Here is a 21,920-nt window from a genome sequence, read left to right as displayed (position 1 = left end):
AGGTGAGACTGCAGGCCTGGCTGACACCTTGGCTGCACCCTTCAGACCTGGAAGCAGAGGACTCAGCTAAGCCATGCCCAAACTCGCACCCCATAGAACACCAGAGATAATACATGTATTGTTTTACGCTTCTAAGTTTGTGGTTGATATCGTTTTGTGGCAACAGATACCTAACACACCCATGACATACAAAAAAGGCACTAATCAGACTTCTTTGAAGAGGTTACTTTTCAAAACACAAATTTTCCCTCCAGATAAAATCATCCTAAAAGCAAATGGTGTAAAACCAGTGAGTGAGTCAGATGGGAAAACTGTTTGTAGTACTTGCAAATCTATTGTGCAGGAAACCACTTATTTACTGGTTACACTGAATAAGAAAACTGTCAAGAGGAGGCAAGATAAACCACTAAGTAAGAAAAAATTATGCTTCCTCTCAAAGTGTACATAATTCTTAGGTTTCTTGCATGGTACAGGAAATAATAAAGAAAACTTTTCTATTGCCTAGAGGGAAAACTATACTTTTTATTTCTCTTAGTTAATTTCCTGAAGTAATTTAGAAATAGCCTGTGCCAAATATATATTCAAACTGAGGAGGTATAAATCATTTTAAGGTTCAAACAATTTATAGGCCAAATGAATATCCCGTGTCAATCTTGTAAATAAAGACAATACACAAAAAAAAGGAAACAAAGACCAAAATAACAAAAACTGCTGCTTCCAGAATCAGGATGTGCTAAAAGCAAAAATTAAAGCCAAGTTTTTTTCCCCTCCTGCTGGAGATGAAGTATCAACCTTCTAGAATATGTATGCTTTCCCCACGCTTGAAGACACATGCCCATAACACTTAGAAATTTCTGATAACTCAAGCAAATTCCTGTAAAACTAGTTAAATAGCAATGTCACATTTTAAAAATCAGGCATCAGGTTTCCAGGGTAGAAGTCTGTAAATAATAAGAAATGAAAGATTGTGAATCTGGCGACAGGATATATACTTTAGAAAAATGACTTCCTGTGAATTAATTTTTCTCTGAGAAAAATGTACATAACCCAGAAAGTCTCATTGGGCATAGGAAATGGAGGAGCAAGGAGGGAAGGGAATAATATATAAGAACAGGGCAGAGGGCTGCCTGCACTGGTGTCAGACACACATTCACTATTCTGTGATATGAATGTTCATGTCCTTGGTTATTATTACATGAACCAAATGGCGTGTTAAAATAAAGAAATAAAGTATAACAAAAAGATTGCCTCTTATTAAAATCAGTTAGAACTACATTCTTAGGTGTTGAAATGGGTTCTGTTTTACCATTTCAAATGCTTAATGACAGATGCTAAAAATAGTAATGAATAACCTTGGTTGTTGTACTTATTATATTATTTCACTTATTCTAGGGAAAAAGAGAGTCGTATATCTATCTACAGAGTTTTAGATCTTATTTGATTTTACTTTGTAATGAATCTAGGCAGAGCCATAACATTCCCCCCAATCACTTACATCTCTATATCCATCCGCCATGTTCCCAAAAATGTCTCCTTCTATGTCTCTACAACCAGCTGGGCAGAATTTGCTACAAAAAAAAAAAAAAAAGAATTTATTTTATGAAATTATAGTTAAATGTAAAAGTGTTAAAATTATACTTAAAACAATTTCTCTCCTCCATAGAATACACAGGAGGGAATACCTTGCTTTAATGACAAGTCAGAGACCTGATTTATGAAAACACAGATTAATCTAAAATGTTACTATGATAGCAAGTTTTACACAGTAATTGTTTGTTTTATATATGGATGCATTATATACCCTATTAAAAAATGAGCGTTCCTAATGTATCTTAATGATTCTAAGACATGTTTTTTATGGATAAAAAGAAGACAAGGAATTAGATCTTTGGATTCTAGTGGGATTTTGAGAAACTTTCACTTTATGTGTTATTTTACTATGCAATATCTTGATTCACTCTACTAGCACTACCCAATAGAAACATAATGGAAGCCACATATATAAATCTAAATATTCTAGTAGCCACATTAAAAAAGTAAAAAGAAAGTTTTCTCATCTGCAATTCCTTCAAGAGTCAACATATCAATAGGCTATGAATGACAGCTATACATCTATGAAAAGCATGCAAAAAGAAAGTCAAAATATTATAAGAACAATGACAACTTTGAAGATGAAGGCCATATGCCTTTGTTTCTATATATACACTACATTACGATAATGTTTACTTGGTTTGTTTAAAAAGAATGTATCAGCCCAAACAGATTCCAAAATAGCAGTCGCTTTGACTTCATTTCCTCCCAGTTTCCTCCTGCTGACTTAGCAAATTAGACGAGTAACAACATCTAGTTATCAAAACTACCCAAACAAATAACTCACAATTCTTTCCCATTGACCTAATGGAGTCCAGCATTGCAGCAGTGATCAAGGAATTAAGAAATGAAAATAATGGAGAATCCTACTACAGGGTTACAGTCCCTTATCCTCACCCTTAGAGGCAGATTATTTCAGAATTCAGACTTTTCTGGGGTTTTTTTTTTTGGATTTTAGAAAGTAGGACAATTCCAATGATGTATATTATGTAAGATCCTGTGAGGTCTGCACATATTAATAAAAACATTAAAATCTCTGTGTCAAATACACAAATAGTCATATTAAGTCAAATACAGACTAAGTAGACTCCTTAATTTTAGTCCAATTTTGCTGTCAAATGAATTTAAGGTCACGTTAATCAGGTATTGCCATCAAGTGAGTTACAAAAATTTTTGACTTTCAAAGCTTTCTGCATTTCACAGGGATTGTGGACCTTTATTAGTCATTATGCCTCATATTTACCTAAACACTGCAAACGCTGGGCTACAACTTGGATCAGCGATTTTCAACCTTTGTCATCTCATAGCACAAAAAAATAATTACAAAAATTCTGCAGCACACCAAAAACAAACAAACAAAAAAACCCAAACAAACCATATCTTTTTTAACAAAAATTCTGCAGCACACCAAAAACAAACAAACAAACAAAAAACCAAAGAAACCATATTTTTCACTGACCTGACAAAAAAAAATAATTATAATTTTGATTCATTCACACTGGACGGCTATTGTTGTATTGGCTATTGTCATTTTTTAAATTTGACAATGTAAGGGAAAAGAGGTCAGTGCCCCTGACTAAATAGTCAGGTACTGCATGTTTTAAAAATTCTTGCAGCACACCAGTTGAAAATTGCTGGCTTAGATGATCTGGAACCATTATCTCACTCAGTATATTTCCCTTTAGGACTGAAAATGATCATTGATGCCCAGAGGCCCTATCACCGCTGGCGCTGTACAGGATCACTGAAAAGATCCAGGGAATGTTGACGAATATCTACATTGGATGAAAGGCAACTTTACAGGGCAGTATTGAATTATTGGTCACTTTTATTTTTTGTTTTTTCTCTACCAGACTTAGTATTGATTAACACTAGAGTTGATTCTGCATAGAAAATAATCTCATTTACTAGAGTTCGAGATGATTAGGACCAGGCACTCTTGAGCCTGACTCTGGGTAGACTTAAGTGTGTAATCCTGGGCAAGTTACTGAACTGCTTTGTGCCTCTGTCTTTTGTGTACAACAAAACCTACTTTGTAGGCATGTTGGGACATTCACTTGAGTTACTTTTATGCTAAGTCCAGGCACTAAGTACCTGGCCACTAAGAAAGCACTCTGAGGAGTTATAGCTGTTGTTGGCAATGATCTCTAGACCAGTGATTCTCAACTGGGTGTGAATTTTGCCCGCTGAGAGACATTTGGCAATGTCTACCAGAGACATTTCTGGTTATCACACTGGCCAAGGGTAGAGGCCAGGGTTGCTGCTGAACATCCAACAATGCACAGAACAGCTCTTCACAACAAAGAACCATCCGACCCAAAATATCAGTGGTGCCAAGGCTGAGAAATCCTGCTCTAGGCTCTTTTACTTTACAGATGAGGGAATGTACATCAAAGAGATTAAGCCATTTTTCCATTAAAGCTGGGATAGAATTTTCATCTCCTACTCACAGTAGGTTACTCTTTTGTGGGGAAGACAAAATAAACCCTCCAAAAGCAAAATAATTAACAAAAGTCACTCCCAAATACAGGCCAGGTAAAAAAATGTTGGCTCATTGGTCCTATAGTAGAACTCGGGGGTCAGCAAACTGTGGCTTAAATCTAGCCTGCTGCTTGTTTTTGTAAATAAAGTTTTATCGGAACACAGCCCTGCTCATTTGTTTACATCTAGTCTATGGCTGCTTTTGCATTACAACAGCAACAAAACTGTATGACTTCATGCAAAAGAGACTGCATGACCTGCAAAACCTAAAATATTTACCATCTGGCCCTTGGCAAAGAAAGGCTGCTGACCTCTGCTGTATAAGAAACCATTTCAAATATTCCTCATGAGTTACAACATAGATGATTTAAAAAAAATACAAATAATATCTGGTTTAATGTCAAGGTAAATAAAATGTTCAGCAACATATGCCTGCAGCACAGCCAGCACACCCATCCTTACCTGTATTCTGTCTCCAAATAATGGTTAGCTCGGTCCAAACACGTTATCAAATCTGTCATAAAGATCATTGTAATTAGCAGACTGAATGGAACTTAAGATACCCATGCTTGAAAGCTTTCTTTTAAAATAAAAAAGATAATTTTTAAAAAGCATTTATTCTTTATCTAATTTATCTATATTTTCCTGTTTAAAAATAAGTAAAAACTGAGCACATCTGTAATAGTCATCAATAAAAAAAAGTTAAAAAAATAATCTAAATTGTAATCCCTTCACTTTTTATATGGGGAAAGGTCTATAGTGGGGGAAAAACACAAACAAAAACTGAACACAGTGTCCTCAGGATTTAACAGTTCCTTCATGTCTCTTTCCTACCACCAATGATGGTTTTTCAGTGGTTGTCCAGTGAGTGACAACAGAATCTATTTCCAACACTGGTTAGTTACTATCCACTACATGCCTACAAAGATCATGTGTATTAATTCCTTTGGCAGAAGGAAAACAATTTTAAAGCCCAATGTGGTTCATACAGAAGGTTCAGGAACATTGTAATTTAACAATTTAGCTGGAGGCACCTGAGTGACCCAAGAACCAGGTGTTGAATGAAAACACAAATAGCCTCTCAACTCTGACCAATCAGGACCAAGGACTTAACAAGAGGGTGCTCTTTGCGTATGGAACCAAACTAATACTCAACAACAGAGATGCTAAGATACTGTGGATGTTGATGCATTTATGTCAACCTAGTATAGTTTCCAAAATATTCCACACTTGCAATAGTTCTTTCTTTCCTTCATCTTTTCAATAGTTCTTAGGGGGTAACATATGGTGAACATTGGCCATGCTGGGGCCTGCCTGGATTGCTCAGATCTGATTGGCTGGGAGGGAAATGAATGGTGCACCCCCTTCCCAGAGTTCTTCTGCCAGAGAGGAGTGAAAGCAGAAATTCTGGGCACCTCTGTGCCCTGGGCAGACATGGGGTGGGCTGCACGGTAATTACTCTGGAGTACAAGAGGCCTGGACAGAGCCCATGCTTCCCTTCTCTCCTGCTCGTGTCAGCTGCATGGTTAGGGGATTCGGTGATAGTGACTACATCCTGGTCATACTCACACTCCTCCAGCTGCGCTGGTGCACTGATGTGTGTATGTAAAGGGGTGTGGGTACTTGATAAAATGCTTGTCCTGAGCTAAGAAACAGGCCGGTGGAGGACTCCAGAGAATATAGCCAGACCTCAGAAGGGCGACAGTAGCCCCAAAGATGCTCCACCCAAGGCTACTAGGAAAATGAGATCAACTCTCTTATGTCAGCTGATCAATTTAACATGTTCTATAAAAGTGTTCAATTCAGACCCAACTACAGACATTGCATTCCTCTCTTGCCTCACATCTTAATTCTGCATCTGAGGTCACAATTCTGTCCAGAGATAGTGATAAGTAGCAAGAGGCATTCTTAGACAGATAAAGGTGTACAGATTTGTGTTGATGCTTCCGCTATACCTGGATGGTCGCTGCTGGCATAGGTCAGCAAAAAGCCCCGCCCAGAAGTGTGGGATCCACTTGCAAAGCGAACAGTTATTTCATTTGTGTTCAGCAAGAGTTCTTTGGGAACATTCATACTTCCACAATATGGTCCTAAAAATAAAGCACATTTTTGGCACATTTCAAAATTTGGACCAGCACAAAGAATTGGTATATGGCATTTTTCTCTGTTAGTGGTCAAATTTACCAGACAACACAAATATAAGATTGTAATAATCACTCAACTGGAATTTTGTTTAATACTGAGACTGATAGTGAACCTAATTATACTGACAAGCCAAGGGGGGAAATGGCTAACTTTGGATAAGTAATAGGCTAGAGCTAGTTAACTGTGAACAACCCAAGAGATAGGTTTTTGTAAAAATAAGACTAACAAATAAAAGTCAAAAAATTTTTATCACAAAAGTGATATTCTCCTAAACTTGCTTAAAGAACTATTTAAATGTTTGTGTCCCCTCAAAATTCATATATTGAAATCCTAATACCCCAGTGTGACGGTATTAAGAGGCAGGACTCTGGGAGGTGCTTAGGTCATGAGGGTGAAGCCCCTATGAATGGGATTAGTGCCTTTATAAAGGAGGCCTCAGAGAGCTTGCTTGCCCCTCTACCATGTGAAGACACAGAGAGAAGGCTACAAACCTGGAAGTGGGGCCTTACCAGCCACTATAGTGAATCTGCCTGCACCATGACTCCCAGCCTCCAGACTGTATGAAATAAATCTCTGCTGTTTTTAAGCTATCCAGTCTGAGGTATCTTGTTAACCAACTAAGACAGGTAGTAAAATAAAAATAAAAAATGTTATCACAAAAATGATATCTAGGGGCCTCTTAAATTTGCACAAAGAAACTAACAAATTTCCTATTTTAAGGAAATTCCAGAATTAAGAGTCTGTCCAATGCATGGTAAACATCATATTCCCATGCAGTTTTTCCTATACACATTGATCTCTCTCTTACCGTAGCTTCTGGTTAACCTGTATAATTTATTTTGATTTATAAAATAAAGTTCATAAAAAGCAGAATAGTTTTTAAAGCTTTTTGAAATTCCATAATATAAATTATACAATTAAGAGTATTACACATTGTTTCTAGAATAAGTTGCTTGAAAAGCAATAGGAAACTCAATGAACTTTCAAAGAACAAAATTAGATTTGGAGCTAAAAAGGAAATAAAATACCTTCCCAAGACTACTCAAGTTAAAGTTTAGTTGTCATCTTAAAAGTCATGTATGCAAGACACAATAATTTCCTTGAAAATAGGAATTAACAAGCAGATCTAAAAATTTTATTTATTAATGAGGAAGAGAGAGAAAGAGGGAGAGGGAGAGAAAGAGAGAGAGGGAGAGAAAGAGAGAGAGGGAGAGGGAAAGAGAGAGAGAGAGAGAGAGAGAGAGACTGATTCTTGCATGTACCCTGACAGGGGCTCAAACATACAACCTTGAGGATGAGCTTTTCTTACGAAAGCCTTTCTATGCCCAAATGATATGGTTACTGTCAGCGTTCTCCATCCTGACTTGTAAAAAGGGTCTACAACTGTACTTAAACATCCCCAAAGACAGTATCATTGGAAATTCAAATGTGAGCTTGATAACTTCTATCTTTGACCAGGGTTCTATTCTCCATCTTGGGCTGTGTTCCTGGAATGGTGAACCCGCCTCAGCTCAGGTCGGACTGAAGCCCACCCCTTCTTGACTGGGTCCTAAAACCTTTAGCAGACCTAAGCGCAGGACTCACAGTTCCGCTTCCCATCTGCGGGTGCTGTGTGTTACACAGACCTGGACTTGCCATCTAACTCTCCTCACCGCCATCCTTGCCTGCAAGGCAGGTTCCATCCTACTTTACAGTCCCAAACTCCCTCGACTGGGGCATCGCAGAAAGGTACTTCATCAAGTAGGCTGAAAAATCAGGAAAAACGAACACTTCTCCCTTTTGTGGAATGTCACTGTAGGCCTGGATTGTGGGAAGAGCTATCGATGATTCAGAACGGAATAGCCCTGTGGCATTTGGCACCTGACATGAGGCCAAGACCTAATAGACAATGGGCTAATCCCTTGGACAAAAGGAATAAAGGGCCCGGAACCACAGGGGCTGACTTCTTTGAGCACAGTAGGCCAGTTCCTCTCAACACATCCCTTGTTTGGGGCCACTGTTCCATGAGCAGCTGAGAGGGGAAACCCTTTATCTTTCCATGTGTGAATAAAAGAAAACTGTCCAACTAGGAAGAATGAACCATCTGCTCAGAGCCAAGCCCAGAGCCCTCCATTCTCTGGCAATCGGACAATCCGTGCGACAATTTCTAGTAGAGCTCCATTCTCCAGGGTCGTCTGCCTAAGTCTCTGGACATTACAAGGCAGTCTCAGGTGGGTTAATAACTCTTCCAAGTCACTTCAGGAGGGTCTATGCTTTTGAGCTTGAAACCAATGGAGCTAAATTATTGTTTCATCTGTGAAAGGGACGTGTCTAAAAAACGGATGCATACTGTTAAAAAAAAGAGAGACCCCTCCCCCCGCATAACTACTCTCAGTGGTGAAAAACACGGAGACCAAATGAAAATCCAACTCCTGAGAGAGCTGTCCTAAATCAAACAACAAAAATTCCTCCTGAAAACCTTCAACTTTATAAGCACCTTCTGAGTGCACCTCTGGCATTTGGCACCTGAAAGCACACATTTAATTCCTTATGACAGAAAAGAACATGCCAGTGGGCCTAAAGGACATTCCCGGGAGTGCCATGGCAGGGCCAGCCACGGGCACGCTCTCAGCCGCCAGGAAAGTGGCACCCAGCACGGGCCAGATCTGTGCTCAGAGGCAGGCGCGCTGCCGAAACCATCTCCAGAAATGCTGAAGCTGCAAAGGCACGCCATTGACTCCGGTCCCTTTTCCATTTGTTTTTTTTTCAGTGCAGTCAAATGGCAAGGTTTGTCCTTGCTGGCTAATTGCAATAGTGTCATTGTACAAAATTACTGAATTTTCAGGGCCATTTTCTTTGAAAAGGAAGGAAATTAACATAAAAAAGGGATATTCCTGGACTGTGCCATTAACACCATGGTCACGTAAGAATGTAAGTGGTGTCCCTGGAGAGCGTTTGGTCTCCGGTTCCCAGACAAGAATCAATGACAGATGATAAATGAACCAGGCGGATTCCTAGACAAAGGTGTGGTTTTCCTTGGGGCCAAGGCATGTCAAGAAGTGCCCTAACACTGTGGCTCACAACCCACCTAGGCCATTACTTCTCTCCCAACAAAAGAGGGTAATTACTGAAACTAAATCACAGTGCGGTCTCCAGGGGAGTATTTGGGGAAAAGGAGGAGGAGTAAGTCCAAGCCTTTTCTCCTTGAGGCTTATGATTATGTTAATAAGGTGTCTAGTGTGGAACATTCTGGCTGATATAAAGTTTTCTGTAAGTTTAAAATTCTTCTGAATTCTATCTTGGCACAAAAGGCAAAACCAAATCAAACAAACAAAACAGTCCTTCTCAAGAATATCCACCAAAGTAGCCCCAATCCTAGAGGGGAATGCAATTGTAGGGTGTTTGAGACTCAAAACAACTTTCCATACAAGCTGGAAATTTTTTCAAAGGCTTTTGTTGTCTCTTTAAAAGTCGTAAGAATTTTCTGTTCTCCATGATATGACTGGTAGAGACATAACCCATTTGTAAAATAGAAGCTGCCAATCTTGTATTTTTCTTTATTTGGAATTTTCAAAAAATCAACAGACAACACATAATGTTTGGATCTTATTATGGTATGCCAGCTATGTATTATTCTAAAATATTATCACAGAAATCTTGTTGCAATTGTGAGGCAAAACACTAAGTATTATTTCCTACTTTCCCATTTCTCTTGTTCCTAGTGTAATATGAATATTAACAGTTGACTTCACATGGTTTTACTTCTTGAGTCTATGACAATGGTTAAAAGAATATTGGGGGTGGAGGTGGAAATACAGGAAATGTAAAAGAACAATTCTGGAATTTCCTGGTTTTCCTATAGCGCAAGTCATTTATCAGAACACAACTAATTTAACTGGCTATAATTAGGTTCACTTGCCATGATGCCGCCTTAAGCATTTTGACTAAGTATTTTTAAACCGTGAATTTATATTGATACTCTGTATGGGAGTGATTTTTCAGAAAGCCATTTTACTTCTAGTATATCCCCATGGGGAAGGCCCTCAGAAGTTTCTACTTCTTCCAGCAAATGATATCCAAGAACTACAGCTCAGATCTTATGCACAAGCCCCCGGTCAGATTGATGGTTATTGCCACACCAAATTGGGAAGGTTTAAGAGAAGGGTCTCTGAAGTCAGATGCCCAAACTTGAATCCTAGTTCTAGTTAAGGGATCATAAGCATGTCACTTGACCTCTTGAAGCTGCAGTTTCCTTATGTGTGGATGTTACAAACAGGTCCTCTCTCCCAGAGGGCTATTGTGAAGGTTAAATTAGTTAGTAACTCTAAGGACTAAACCGAGCATATAGTTGAATGCTTTAGTCGCAGGCACCTTCTACATTATTTGTAGTCTTTTCTCTATTATAGAGTCCTAAAATTTTATATAAATCAAGTCCTTCTTTCAATGCAGTCAGGATGTTTATAGATAGAGGAATCTTACTGTGAATCTTCTTGTAGTGTGAACAAATCCACATTTTTAAATATGTCTGCCAAAACTGAGCTACATGCAATGTGATTTATTAAAAGTGGACTGAGCATTTTTAATTACAAGACTACGCTATACAATAGGGGATACTACAAAGATAAATAAAATGCAATTCCTTGCTCAAGGAACCCCTTATCTGGTAGAGAATCTAAAATAATGATCTCAACCTGAGATTGGTGCTCTACTGAAGGCTTAGAAAAACAACACGAGCCCTAGCTGGTTTGGCTCAGTGGATAGACGGGTGTGCAGACTGAAGGGCATGGGTTTGATTCCGGTCAAGGGCAGGTTCCTTGGTTGCAGGCTCCTCCCCGGCCTGGGCCCTGTTTGGAACTCGTGCAGGAGGCAACCAATTGATGTGTCTCTCTCACATCGATGTTTCTGTCTGTCTTTCCTTCTCTCTTCCACTCTCCCTAATAATCAATGGAAAAATATCCTCAGGTGAGGAGTAACACACACACACACACACACACACACACACACACACACACACACACACACACACACACACACACACACACACACACACACACACACACACACAACATGAGCCCCAGAGCCAATAAATACAGTTGATGGACCTCAAAGAAGGTTCTAGTGTGGATAGCACTGGATCTGGTTTGCCTTTAGTGTGTGTGTGTTAGAAGGGGCAGAGGACCAGGGGAGGAAGAAAGAGAAGGACACATAGAGTTACAACATCCACAAATGTCCCAGGGCACGAAACTGTGTGATGTGTTTAGGAAAAGGCACCAAGATGAGGAGACTGAGAGATGAGGTGGAGATGTGGGTGGGGAAGAGAATGAGCTTACCTGAAGGGCAGGCTACCAAGTTCCTGCAGACAATGGGGCACAATTAATAATTTTTAAATTTAGGAAAGTGTTGGGGTCCAACCCCAGCAGGTCCAGGGGTCCCCAAAGGTGTGGACGGAGTCGGCGAAGAAGGAATGACACGGAGACAGCCTTCAGTTGATCAGCAGCCTAGTCAGGACCTCTAGCCAGGATCGAAGTTCTGGTTAGGATCTGATTAGGATCTGATGTTTATTGTCTTGTTACATCTATATTTATACCAGCCGATTTTAATCCTGTCAATTTCTATTACAAAGGTTAGGGCGTTTCTTATCTCCATTCCAGGGAGTAAAGATTATGTAGCTTAACTACCCGCCTGGCACTTAATTAAGGGGTTGTATCCCCTCCCTAACCTCAGGGAAAAATTCCTACCTGGGGAAACAACCTTTCTCGGAGAGGTGACCTTGGTTAAAACACATGGCGCTTAAGGAGAGCAAACATTAAGAACAATATGCTATATATGCCAGGTCCCTTGAAACATATGCTGTGCAGATGTTTCTTTCCTGCAGCGACTGTGTCAAGCAGCAAGGATGGACCGGCTTCCAGCAGGAAAGAAATTACTGTATTACAATATTTAACAAGATAACCTCATATGGCCTGGAGGGAATGGACACTGGCGAAAGAAGAAAGAAGGAAATCAGAAACAGATGCAAAGACATGGACTGGCGATGGCAGCGAAAATAAAGAAAAAGCCAAGCTGAACATACTAGAGGATATGCATTCTCTGCTCATCTCCTGAGGCTGAATGAAGAAAATCTGTACCTGGAGCTAGTTCTGACTTATGGAACCCTTACCACATGCTTGGAATGATCTAGGCAAATGTGGGCCATCTGGGATGCACCAGGAGGGGTAGGGTAGGGAAGTGCTGCAGCTCAGCCTTAGCCTGGTGGAAGAAGACTGCCCAGAGTATTGAGAGGGGACCAATGTGTTCTCTGGTCTTAGACATCCAAGTTTACAAAGAGTAAACTGTGTGCAAGACAACAGAGGAGGGGGGAGGAAGAGGAGAAGGAGCAGAGGAGGGAGAGGAGGGATAACGATGATGGCTAACATACTTCATGCTTATTATGTGCCTGGCAAGCATCATTCCTTTAATATCTCTCCCTCCCCTTCCTTTCCCTTCCCTTCCCTTCCCTTCCCTTCCCTTCCCTTTTCCCCTCTCTCTCTCTCTCTCTGCCTCAATCATCCATATGTGGTATATACTAGGATTTCACCTATTTTATTTTTATTTATTTTACTTTATTTTACCTTTCCCATCACTGTTTATCCCCTCTGTGCCTTCTTCCACCTCTCCCCTCCCCCCATTCTAAAGATGAGGAAATGGAGATAAAGATATAAGTGATTTGCTCAAGGTCAAGCAATTAAAAAAGAAGTGATGAGGCCGTAATTTGAAGCCAGGCAGTCTAATTCCAGAGTCTATACTCTTAAGCACAAGGAAAAAAATCTAGACAGAAACAAAACTGTTCATCTCAATGCATCTTGAAGTCCAGTCTGACTGTATTGGTCCATAGGGACCTGGGTGGGGGAGTCTAGGAGATTCCGTGGAACAAGGTCTTTCGAGATCCTGAGAAGCCAAGAGCCTGGTTCCCACCAAGACTCCTCCAGTAGGTTTTTAGGGATCCAGGAACAACACTAAACTCCACCCACCAGGGGAAAACTGGGACCCAGTCAATCTTCTTGAAATATCAGGAAAACAGAAATGACCATTCCTCTGGGGTCCCAGGTAGCAGTGATGACAAAAAAGCAAAAATAAAAACAAAAAAACAAAACAAAACAACAACAACAACAACACGCACACACACACACACACACACACACACACACACACACCCCTGAATTCAAATCTCAACATCCTTTGTGGTCAGCAAGACTGGAAGTGGACCCTTACCAGTGGGCTAGGAAGGGTGGCAGAGTCACTAAGGATTTTTAAAATTGAGAACAATGATCTTCAATATGAATTCACAGCCATTCCTCTTCAGTGTTGTAAATAAAACAATGTTAAATGCTTTTCTTCATATTTTAAATGTAGGTACATTGGTGTGCACAATGCCTGAGTCAGCACCTATTTTCCCTCCAAGTTAAAGATATTTTAATGTTTTATTTCACTAACCTGAGTCTCGGTACCAAAGCAGCAACCTGAACGGCACTATACAACCATTTTACATTTAAAGAACTGTTCTTTGAGGAGAGACCAAGATGGCGGCATAGGTAAACACCGCAGACTGCTGCCGCAAACAACCACTTCAAAAATACAACTAAAAGACGGAACGGACATCACCCAGAACCACAGGAAGGCTGGCTGAGGAGAGACTCTTCAACTAGAAGGAAAAATAACAGCACACCGAGGCTCAGAGGAGGCGCAGTGTGGAAAATACTCAGGTGCGGAGGTGCGCGCGCAAAGCGGGCTGGTGGCTGAGAGCGCGGTTGTCGTTTTCGGTCAGGGGGGAGTCTCAGACTCTGAGCTCCAGATACGGGCGAATCGCTGGGGACTCGGACTCAAACGGGAGAAGCGGGAGTGTCTGGCATCAGTTGGAAGGCAGCTTTCTCTCCCAGGTTTGCAGCGGTTCCTGGGGTTCTGAGAAGCAGAGCCTCTGGGAACGGGACTGAGGGCAGCCATAACTGCTCCCTCTGCCCGCCCTGCCCTGTTGAGCCCGCCCCGCCCAGGCACTGCTCAGAGCAATTTGCCGGATCGCCCCAGGCAAAGGCTAGATTAGCTCCTCCCCAGAGGACAGAAGTTTTCCGCGGCAGACACAGCTGATTCACACAGCCAGTCGGCCTGGTGGTCAAATCCCTCTAGTATTAACTACAACAATCAAGGCTCAACTAGAACAAGACTGCGCACAAAGACCACTAGGGGGTGCACCAAGAAAGCATAAAAAAAATGCGGAGACAAAAAAACATGACAGAAATGGAGGATATAGAGCTAAAAATCGCAATTTTGAGGGCTTGCAAAAATGTGCTAGAAGCTGTCAATAAACTTGAGGAGAGAGTCACGAAAACTAATGAGACTCTCGATGCTATGATAAAGAACCAACTAGAAATTAAGCATACACGGACTGAAATAAAGAATATTATACAGACGCCCAATAGCAGACCAGAGGAGCGCAAGAATCAAGTCAAAGATTTGAAATGCGAAGAAGCAAAAAACACCCAACCGGAAAAGCAAAATGAAAAAAGAATCCGAAAATATGAAGATAGTGTAAGGAGCCTCTGGGACAGCTTCAAGCGTACCAACATCAGAATAATAGGGGTGCCAGAAGATGAGAGACAGCAAGATATTGAAAACCTATTTGGAGAAATAATGACAGAAAACTTCCCCCACCTGGTGAAAGAAATGGACTTGCAGGTCCAAGAAGTGCAGAGAACCCCAAACAAAAGGAATCCAAAGAGGACCACACCAAGACACATCATAATTAAAATGCCAAGAGCAAAAGACAAAGAGAGAATCTTAAAAGCAGCAAGAGAAAGAGTCGCAATTACCTACAAGGGAATACCCATACGACTGTCAGCTGATTTCTCAACAGAAACTTTGCAGGCCAGAAGGGAATGGCAAGAAATATTCAAAGTGCTGAATACCAAGAACCTACAACCAAGAATACTTTATCCAGCAAAGCTATCATTCAGAATTGAAGGTCAGATAAAGAGCTTCACAGATAAGGAAAAGCTAAAGGAGTTCATCACCACTAAACCAGTATTATACGAAATGCTGAAAGGTATCCTTTAAGAGGAGGAAGAAGAAAAAGGTAAAGATACAAATTGTGAACAACAAACATGCATCTATCAACAAGTGAATCTAAGAATCAAGTGAATAAATAATCTGATTTACAGAATGAACTGGTGATTATAATGAATCAGGGACATAGAAAGGGAATGGACTGACTATTCTTGGCGGGGAAAGGGGAATGGGAGATGCGGGAAGAAACTGGACAAAAATCGTGCACCTATGGATGAGGACAGTGGGTGGGGAGTGAGGGCGGAGGGTGGGGTGGGAACTGGGAGGAGGGGAGTTATGGGGGGGAAAAAAAGAGGAACAAATGTAACCTGAACAATAAAGATTTAATTAAAAAAAAAAAAAAGAACTGTTCTTTAAATAGACCCCCTGCTTGAACCCTCAAATTCCAGGCTTAAAAGGGAATTTGTTCAATCCTAGAATAGCTCTGGCTACCTTAGTCAAGCGCCTGTGGTCTTATGTGTCCAAATATAAGATGAGTGTCTTTTCCAAAACGGTCCTCTAAATACAAGGCGTCACCTTATATTTGAGTCCTTTCAAAGCCTCCGATTACCCTGACCTCTCTGAACAAAGAGAACTGTTTGGGAAAGATGCTGGCAATAACCTCGACGAGTACAAAAGGGTCCACTTGACAAAGGCAGTGGAGAGGGAAACAAGGACACATATTGCGGGTTGAGTTCTTATTCCTGGCAGGATCTCTGACCTCACAATTGCTAGTGTTGGAAATTAATGTAAACAAGACTTTTAAAGATCACTTTAAAAAGAAATAGTGTCGCGTTTGCCAAAAATGTACAATCTGAATGTAATCATGGGGGCACATCAAACCAACCCAAATCAACTGACATTTCTATGAAATAACTGGCTAGAACTCTTTAAAACTGCACAAGAGACAAAGAAAGACTAAGGAGCTGTCTCTGATTAAAGGAGCCCGAGGAGACCTGACAACTAAACGCTTCATGATCTGAACAGGATTCCACATAAGAAAAGCAACAGTAGTCTTCTTTTGAAGGGAGTCTCAGTTACTGTAATTACTTTAGTCTCAAACGAAACCCCAGAAATCCCTTAGTTATAGTGAAAACAATCTCTACTAAGCAAAGTATGATGACACTTAATAATTTTTTGGCCAGAATATTAGCACACATGATCTTGAAAGACAGTGTATGTTTTATATCCAATTTTTGTATAGGTTTACAAGTAAATTTTGTTTTAAAAAAATATCTTTAAAAACATATTTTGTTATTAAAAAACATTTTTCTAGTGAAGGTTGATACACTTTACTTTATCAACTTTGCTGTTTCAAAGGTATTTGAAAGGGAGAGTCAGTGTTTTAACTCAGCCGTAGATAGATAAGTACATTCTTCTAACTGATGCTCGAATCTGAAATATCAGCCATAATGATAATACATGACAACCAGAATAATAATAACCCCTTCGTGCATGTGTCAGGCCTTTTCACATCAGTGAGATCAAGTGTATCTTTTGCTTGATCACTGTCAAAGCTGGTATGGGCACACTGCTTACAGTGCATTTTGTTACCACAGGAGCGTGGATGATAAAAAGCACGCGAAGTATATAAACCAAACATTTCAAACAATTGGCCTGGGGGTGAGCCATTAAAAAAGAACTGCATAATGATTACAACTGCAAAACTTCAGCATATTCACAATGATTAACGCAATCACATTCCAAGGAGGTCCATTCTTGGCAGCGCTTACAGACACTAATGCCAGAAGACATTACTCTTTTTCAAAACATTATCTGCATATTCAAAGGTTGCAGAGTGTTGAATCTTAAAATCTCTTGGCCCTGGGTTTTAGCAATGAATTAGTGAAAAAAACTGAGCGGGATAAACTCAAATTATTCAGCTGTTTTAGCCACACATGTAATCACGAGAGCCGTCAAATTCCAGAATTTCAGGAGGTGTTCAGAACATAAGGTCCCCTCTGCAGCACCTCAGTGGGCACCCCCTCTACCAGACCCAGGAAATAGTACTGTGGGTCTCTGGGACACTGAGCTGACACTAGGGACCTCCCTCTGAAGTCATGCCAGGGCCTGTGGCCACGATAGCTGCAGAGGGGCTTCCCACCCTCCCATAGAGCTGGGCAACAGCCCCAGGAATGCCCACTCCCTGAGCTCGGATGCAGGACCACAAAGAACTTATGCCTCCTCCTCCTCCTTCATTGTGGATGCCTGCACTCCTCAGGAAAGTTCAAACTGACCAGGGAACTATTATTTTTAATGGATTTTCATTGATTTTTTAGAGACAGAGGAAGGGAGAGAAACATTGATGAGAGAGAAACATCAATCAGCTGCCTCCTGCACGCCCCCTACTAGGGATCAAGCTCACAACTAAGGCATGTGCTCTGACCGGGAATCAAACCGGCGACCTCTTGGTGCATGGGTCAACATTCAACCACTGAGCCACACCAGGGCATGAACAGGAACTATTTTAACTCTGTTCAAATTTATGTCTAATTAATGGTTTTGGTCCAAGGAAATCTATTTGTTGTTTATTAAGAAACATGTTTATTAAAGAAAGAACTGAAAATAAAGAGAGGACATAAGACCCATAGCCAAACCTTCTAAAGTCCTTGTATTTTGCTATAGTTATGTTCTGACTTATTTTACTCAAAGGGTTTTTTATTATCATAACATTATTGTATATTCATATTTTATCTAACACTATGTACTAGTATATCATAAGCAACTTTCTAGATTAACAGTCTTTTAAACAAATAGCTGTTTAATATTCCAAGTAACTGGAACTTGTTTTACTTAACTGGTTCCTTGTCATTAAACTTTATTGATTTACTTTTAAAATCATTTATTCTCTGAGTATCTACTACATTCAAGTCACTGGATTAAATATTATAAATACTACACATACATAAAAAAACAACTCCTCCCAGAATGCTCTTCAAAACCACAAAAGATTCAAACATATGCATGCTACATATATGATATATGCATGTATATACTTGCTGCGTGTCCTTAAACCACTTAATTATTTTAAAATATACTTATATAATTGAAATATTCTAATTTCCTGTTCATGTATTCCCCTTATTGCTAATTTCTGCTCTCTTTGTCTGCTGGATTTGCCCTAGCATGACTAATCAGAAAATCTTTAAAGTACCCACAAAAGAAATTCTCAGCATCATTAAATACTTTATCTTAAAAACATGTTCTAAGTATTAACTATACCTGTGCTTGAAACAAAATTGCTATATATGTAATACTGAACTGGTCACCTGAAAAAGGTAATAATTTGTTGGGGGTTTATTAAGGTGGTGGAACCAAGAGAAAGGAGGGGACATCAGGAGCCACAGGGACAGATATAAACCTTTCTTTCTGCCCTATCTAGCTGTGCGATCCTTGGTGTTTTCCTTAAATGTCACTGTGATGCAGTTTTGTACAAAGGAGTTAATATTTACCTTGCAGGGTGGATGTAAGGGTGCAGGAAAAATCTATGTAAGGGCCAAGCATGTACCTGGATACAAAAGACGCTGACTATGTTTATGTCTACAATGAGCATATCTTTTGCCTTTATGGGACAAACAGAAGTGGATACAGAAACATTTTCAAGAGAAAAATTCAGTTACTTAGCTTTACTGCTACAAGTGAATTTTAATTTATTACTCATTTCCTAGTGACAGGTCAAAGTCTTCAAAATTTAAGAACCTAGAAATGTGGAGAACAGTACCCTGAGGCCGACCATGACCGCCTTAGAACCTAGCTCCTAATGTGTCGTTAATCCCATGCTTTTCCTCCTCTCTGTATATCTGTGAGTTTCTATCAAAGGTGATGGAGTGAATTCCCAGTGCGGGAAAGTCACATCCATTCTGCAATCCGGCTTTGGGAAGATTTGCTCCCCTTTCTAATTCTTCTCCCCTGGGCCTCTGATTTGAAAGGTGAGCAAATGAGTCCTCTGCTGCTCTGCCAGCAGGTGGAATTAACTGCTTGTTTTCCGGAAAAGGAGACGTTCCCCCAGACACACCAGTGTGGGAGGGCAGCTTCAGGCCCGGGAGCACTTTGCCTCGAATTTTACACTGGAAGTCTGACACGCAGTCTTCTCTGAATCGGTATGAAATCCCTGGCTAGTGAGATTCCCTGACAATGGCCTCTATAAGTTAATTCAGATTCGATCACCCAAGGTAACGGAACAGTAAGCTTCCCAGGCACCTTTTGCGTCCCTGGAATTGCCATTTTCCTGTTTGAGTCAGACTGGAGTTTAAAAAGTGCAAATAATTATATGAAGTCAACCATCTTTGTTCTGTCAAAGTAATTCAACCATCATTAAAACAGACATAATATTGTCAGGGCTAAACAATCTTAGCTGTTTTTCCCCTGATGGGGCCTGGGTAAGGTTAGACCTCTGAATAGACTCAGGCATGGTCCGTTCCTCCACCTGGGCCCAGGCACGGGCGGAGAGAAAACAAGTCTAGACTAAATGTAACCACAGCCTGGAAGGCTACGTGTTTGAGAAACTGCCTATAGAACGAGCAGGCAGACAAGATTTTACCTAAAACCTTTATCATTTGTGGAGTTGTGTGCACAGAGAATTTCAGAAAATCTCCACTCTCAAAATACCCGTGGGCAAGATTTTGTCTAAACTCAAGTTGTTTCCTTGGCCTTGGGACTGTAAGGTCGTTGTTACGGCGATTTCAGAGGCCACTGTGCTAACAGCACACCCAGGGCACAGAAAGCTTAATCTCCAAATGTTATTTGGGAAACTGTCCTTTGCACGTGCTGTTCCCGTACCCAGAAACTCTGACCTCAGATATACGTGCCCAATGCATTCTCTTCTTCATCGGGGTCTCTGCTCAGATGTCCCGTGGTGGGAAAGCCTTCTGACCACCCCATTTGAAGTAGCACAAACAACTCAAAAACAGGCTCCATCTTACCTTAGAAAGTCTTCTTCTTCTTGTTCTCATGTTTCTTTCTCACAATCACTCACATGATAGATGCATTAGTTTTCCTTCCTCCCCACCCCTCCCCACCAAGGCAAGCTCCATGAAGGAGGAACTCTGTTTTTTTCACTGCTATATCCCAACCAGTTTCTCAGAGTTCCTGAACCCAGGATCACTATTCAATAAATATTTGTCACAGGAATGAATGAACCGTAGATGTTTTAGCCAAGAGCCATACATCTCCCATTCTCTTCCCAGCAAGATACAAACTCAAACAAAGCTCCCGAGACACGCACACCAGGCTAACAGTGACATCTCCTTAGATGTCTTTGTTGCAGCTTATGAAGCAAATGTACCATGTGAGCTACCCCAAGAGTTTACAAAACTCAAGTTTTTCTTCTAATGTTCCCAGGCTATTTTGCTAAGAAACAGACAGCCCCCTGCCCCCAAATTGCAAATGTTTTCATGCACACAAACATCTCGGTCTCTTTCCTTACCATACTGATTGGAATTGCCGGTGAAGAGCAGGTAGTCAGAAGCACAGGTCTGGGACTCAATATCCAAATCTCCTAACCTCAGAATCAACCTCTTCCCCTTCGGTACTGTGATTGTCTTCTCACACGTCGTGTGATTGGGGTAAGTCCGTGGATAATTCTTGGATGCCATGGTGCCACTGTCCTGATAGGACACTATGTGCCCACAGCCATCGCCTGTTAAAGAAAAAGGATTTAAGAAGTAAAATTAATTGTTCCAGAGAACTGAGAATCCAGTACAATTCCCTACTCATGTATTTTCTTCCTTCTTTGAAAAAAAATAATTAAAAATAAGATTGAATTATTATGCAGTATGTATTGTTTCACGTTAGTTCATCTCTTGTTTCCCAGTTTAATCTTTTGAACAGTTAATCAAAATGTTTCATATTAGAATAGAAAGCCATCATTAGCAAACACATCATTTTATCATATTACTTTTTCTAATCATCTATTTATCTATCTGAACTTGTACAGTGGGCCCTTGGAATTCACAGATTTGCTGTTTGTGGGTTTGTCTATGAGCAAGCCAATGTCATGTAAAAATCTGTGATGGAGAAAACACTATTACTTACCTCAGAGAGTTACCGTGAGGATTAAGTGAGATAACGAATGTAAAACCTGTCACTGACAGAATCTGAGACTTAGGCTGAGAGGACTTTAACAGCCTGTCATTTAGCTGGGAACTAGCAATCATTCACCATTCATATCTCACTAATGACAGTCATGGATTGATGGTTCCTGATAGAGAAAGTCAAGCATCTCCTACATTGAGTGCTCGCCACACACCAGACCTGGAGCTGTGGGAGACACACAAAGCAGCAGTGGCTGCTTCGTGGACCTGAGAGTAAAATGGGAGACAGTCACATGTCCAAATAACTGTGACACTAGATGCTTTGTGCCATATCCGGGGCTTAAACAAAGGGCTGAGGCAGACGAGAAAGAATCTCTTTTAGTGAAATATCACTAGTTCATTAAAATAACAAATTTTCTTAAGACTTCTCTGAACAAGAAAGGTCATCAATTGACCAACAAGTTGCCTTAGTAGATTAAAGTGACCAAGTTAATCATTCCAATATCTAATGGTGTGCACAAGTGGGTGTGGCAAGGCAAATGAGCACGTACTGCATGCAAACTGCAAAATGCCTGTGGTTAGTACAGCTTCACATAAAAAAAACAACAACAAGAATTC

At 40.5% G+C, this 21,920-nt stretch overlaps 1 protein-coding gene across 2 annotated transcripts in view; it reads right to left on the bottom strand.

Annotated features, from left to right (window-relative positions):
- DCBLD1 (discoidin, CUB and LCCL domain containing 1) overlaps positions 1-20,908 on the bottom strand; it is a 39,161-nt gene extending 18,253 nt beyond the window's left edge. For both annotated transcript variants that reach the window (XM_014533746.1, XM_005858925.2), the window contains exons 1-4: positions 20,696-20,908; positions 6,027-6,161; positions 4,534-4,585; positions 1,496-1,568 (exon numbers count right to left, since the gene is read on the bottom strand). In XM_014533746.1, coding sequence (XP_014389232.1) covers positions 1,496-1,568; positions 4,534-4,585; positions 6,027-6,161; positions 20,696-20,864 — 429 coding nt within the window. In that variant the 5' untranslated portion in view covers positions 20,865-20,908. The remainder of the gene's footprint in view (positions 1-1,495; positions 1,569-4,533; positions 4,586-6,026; positions 6,162-20,695) is intronic.
- Between the last annotated feature and the right edge of the window lie 1,012 nt (positions 20,909-21,920).

The sequence above is a fragment of the Myotis brandtii genome, unplaced genomic scaffold (assembly GCF_000412655.1).
Source record: "Myotis brandtii unplaced genomic scaffold, ASM41265v1 scaffold123, whole genome shotgun sequence".
Taxonomy (NCBI): Eukaryota; Metazoa; Chordata; class Mammalia; order Chiroptera; family Vespertilionidae; genus Myotis; species Myotis brandtii.
This window is presented reverse-complemented; position numbering and strand designations above follow the sequence as displayed.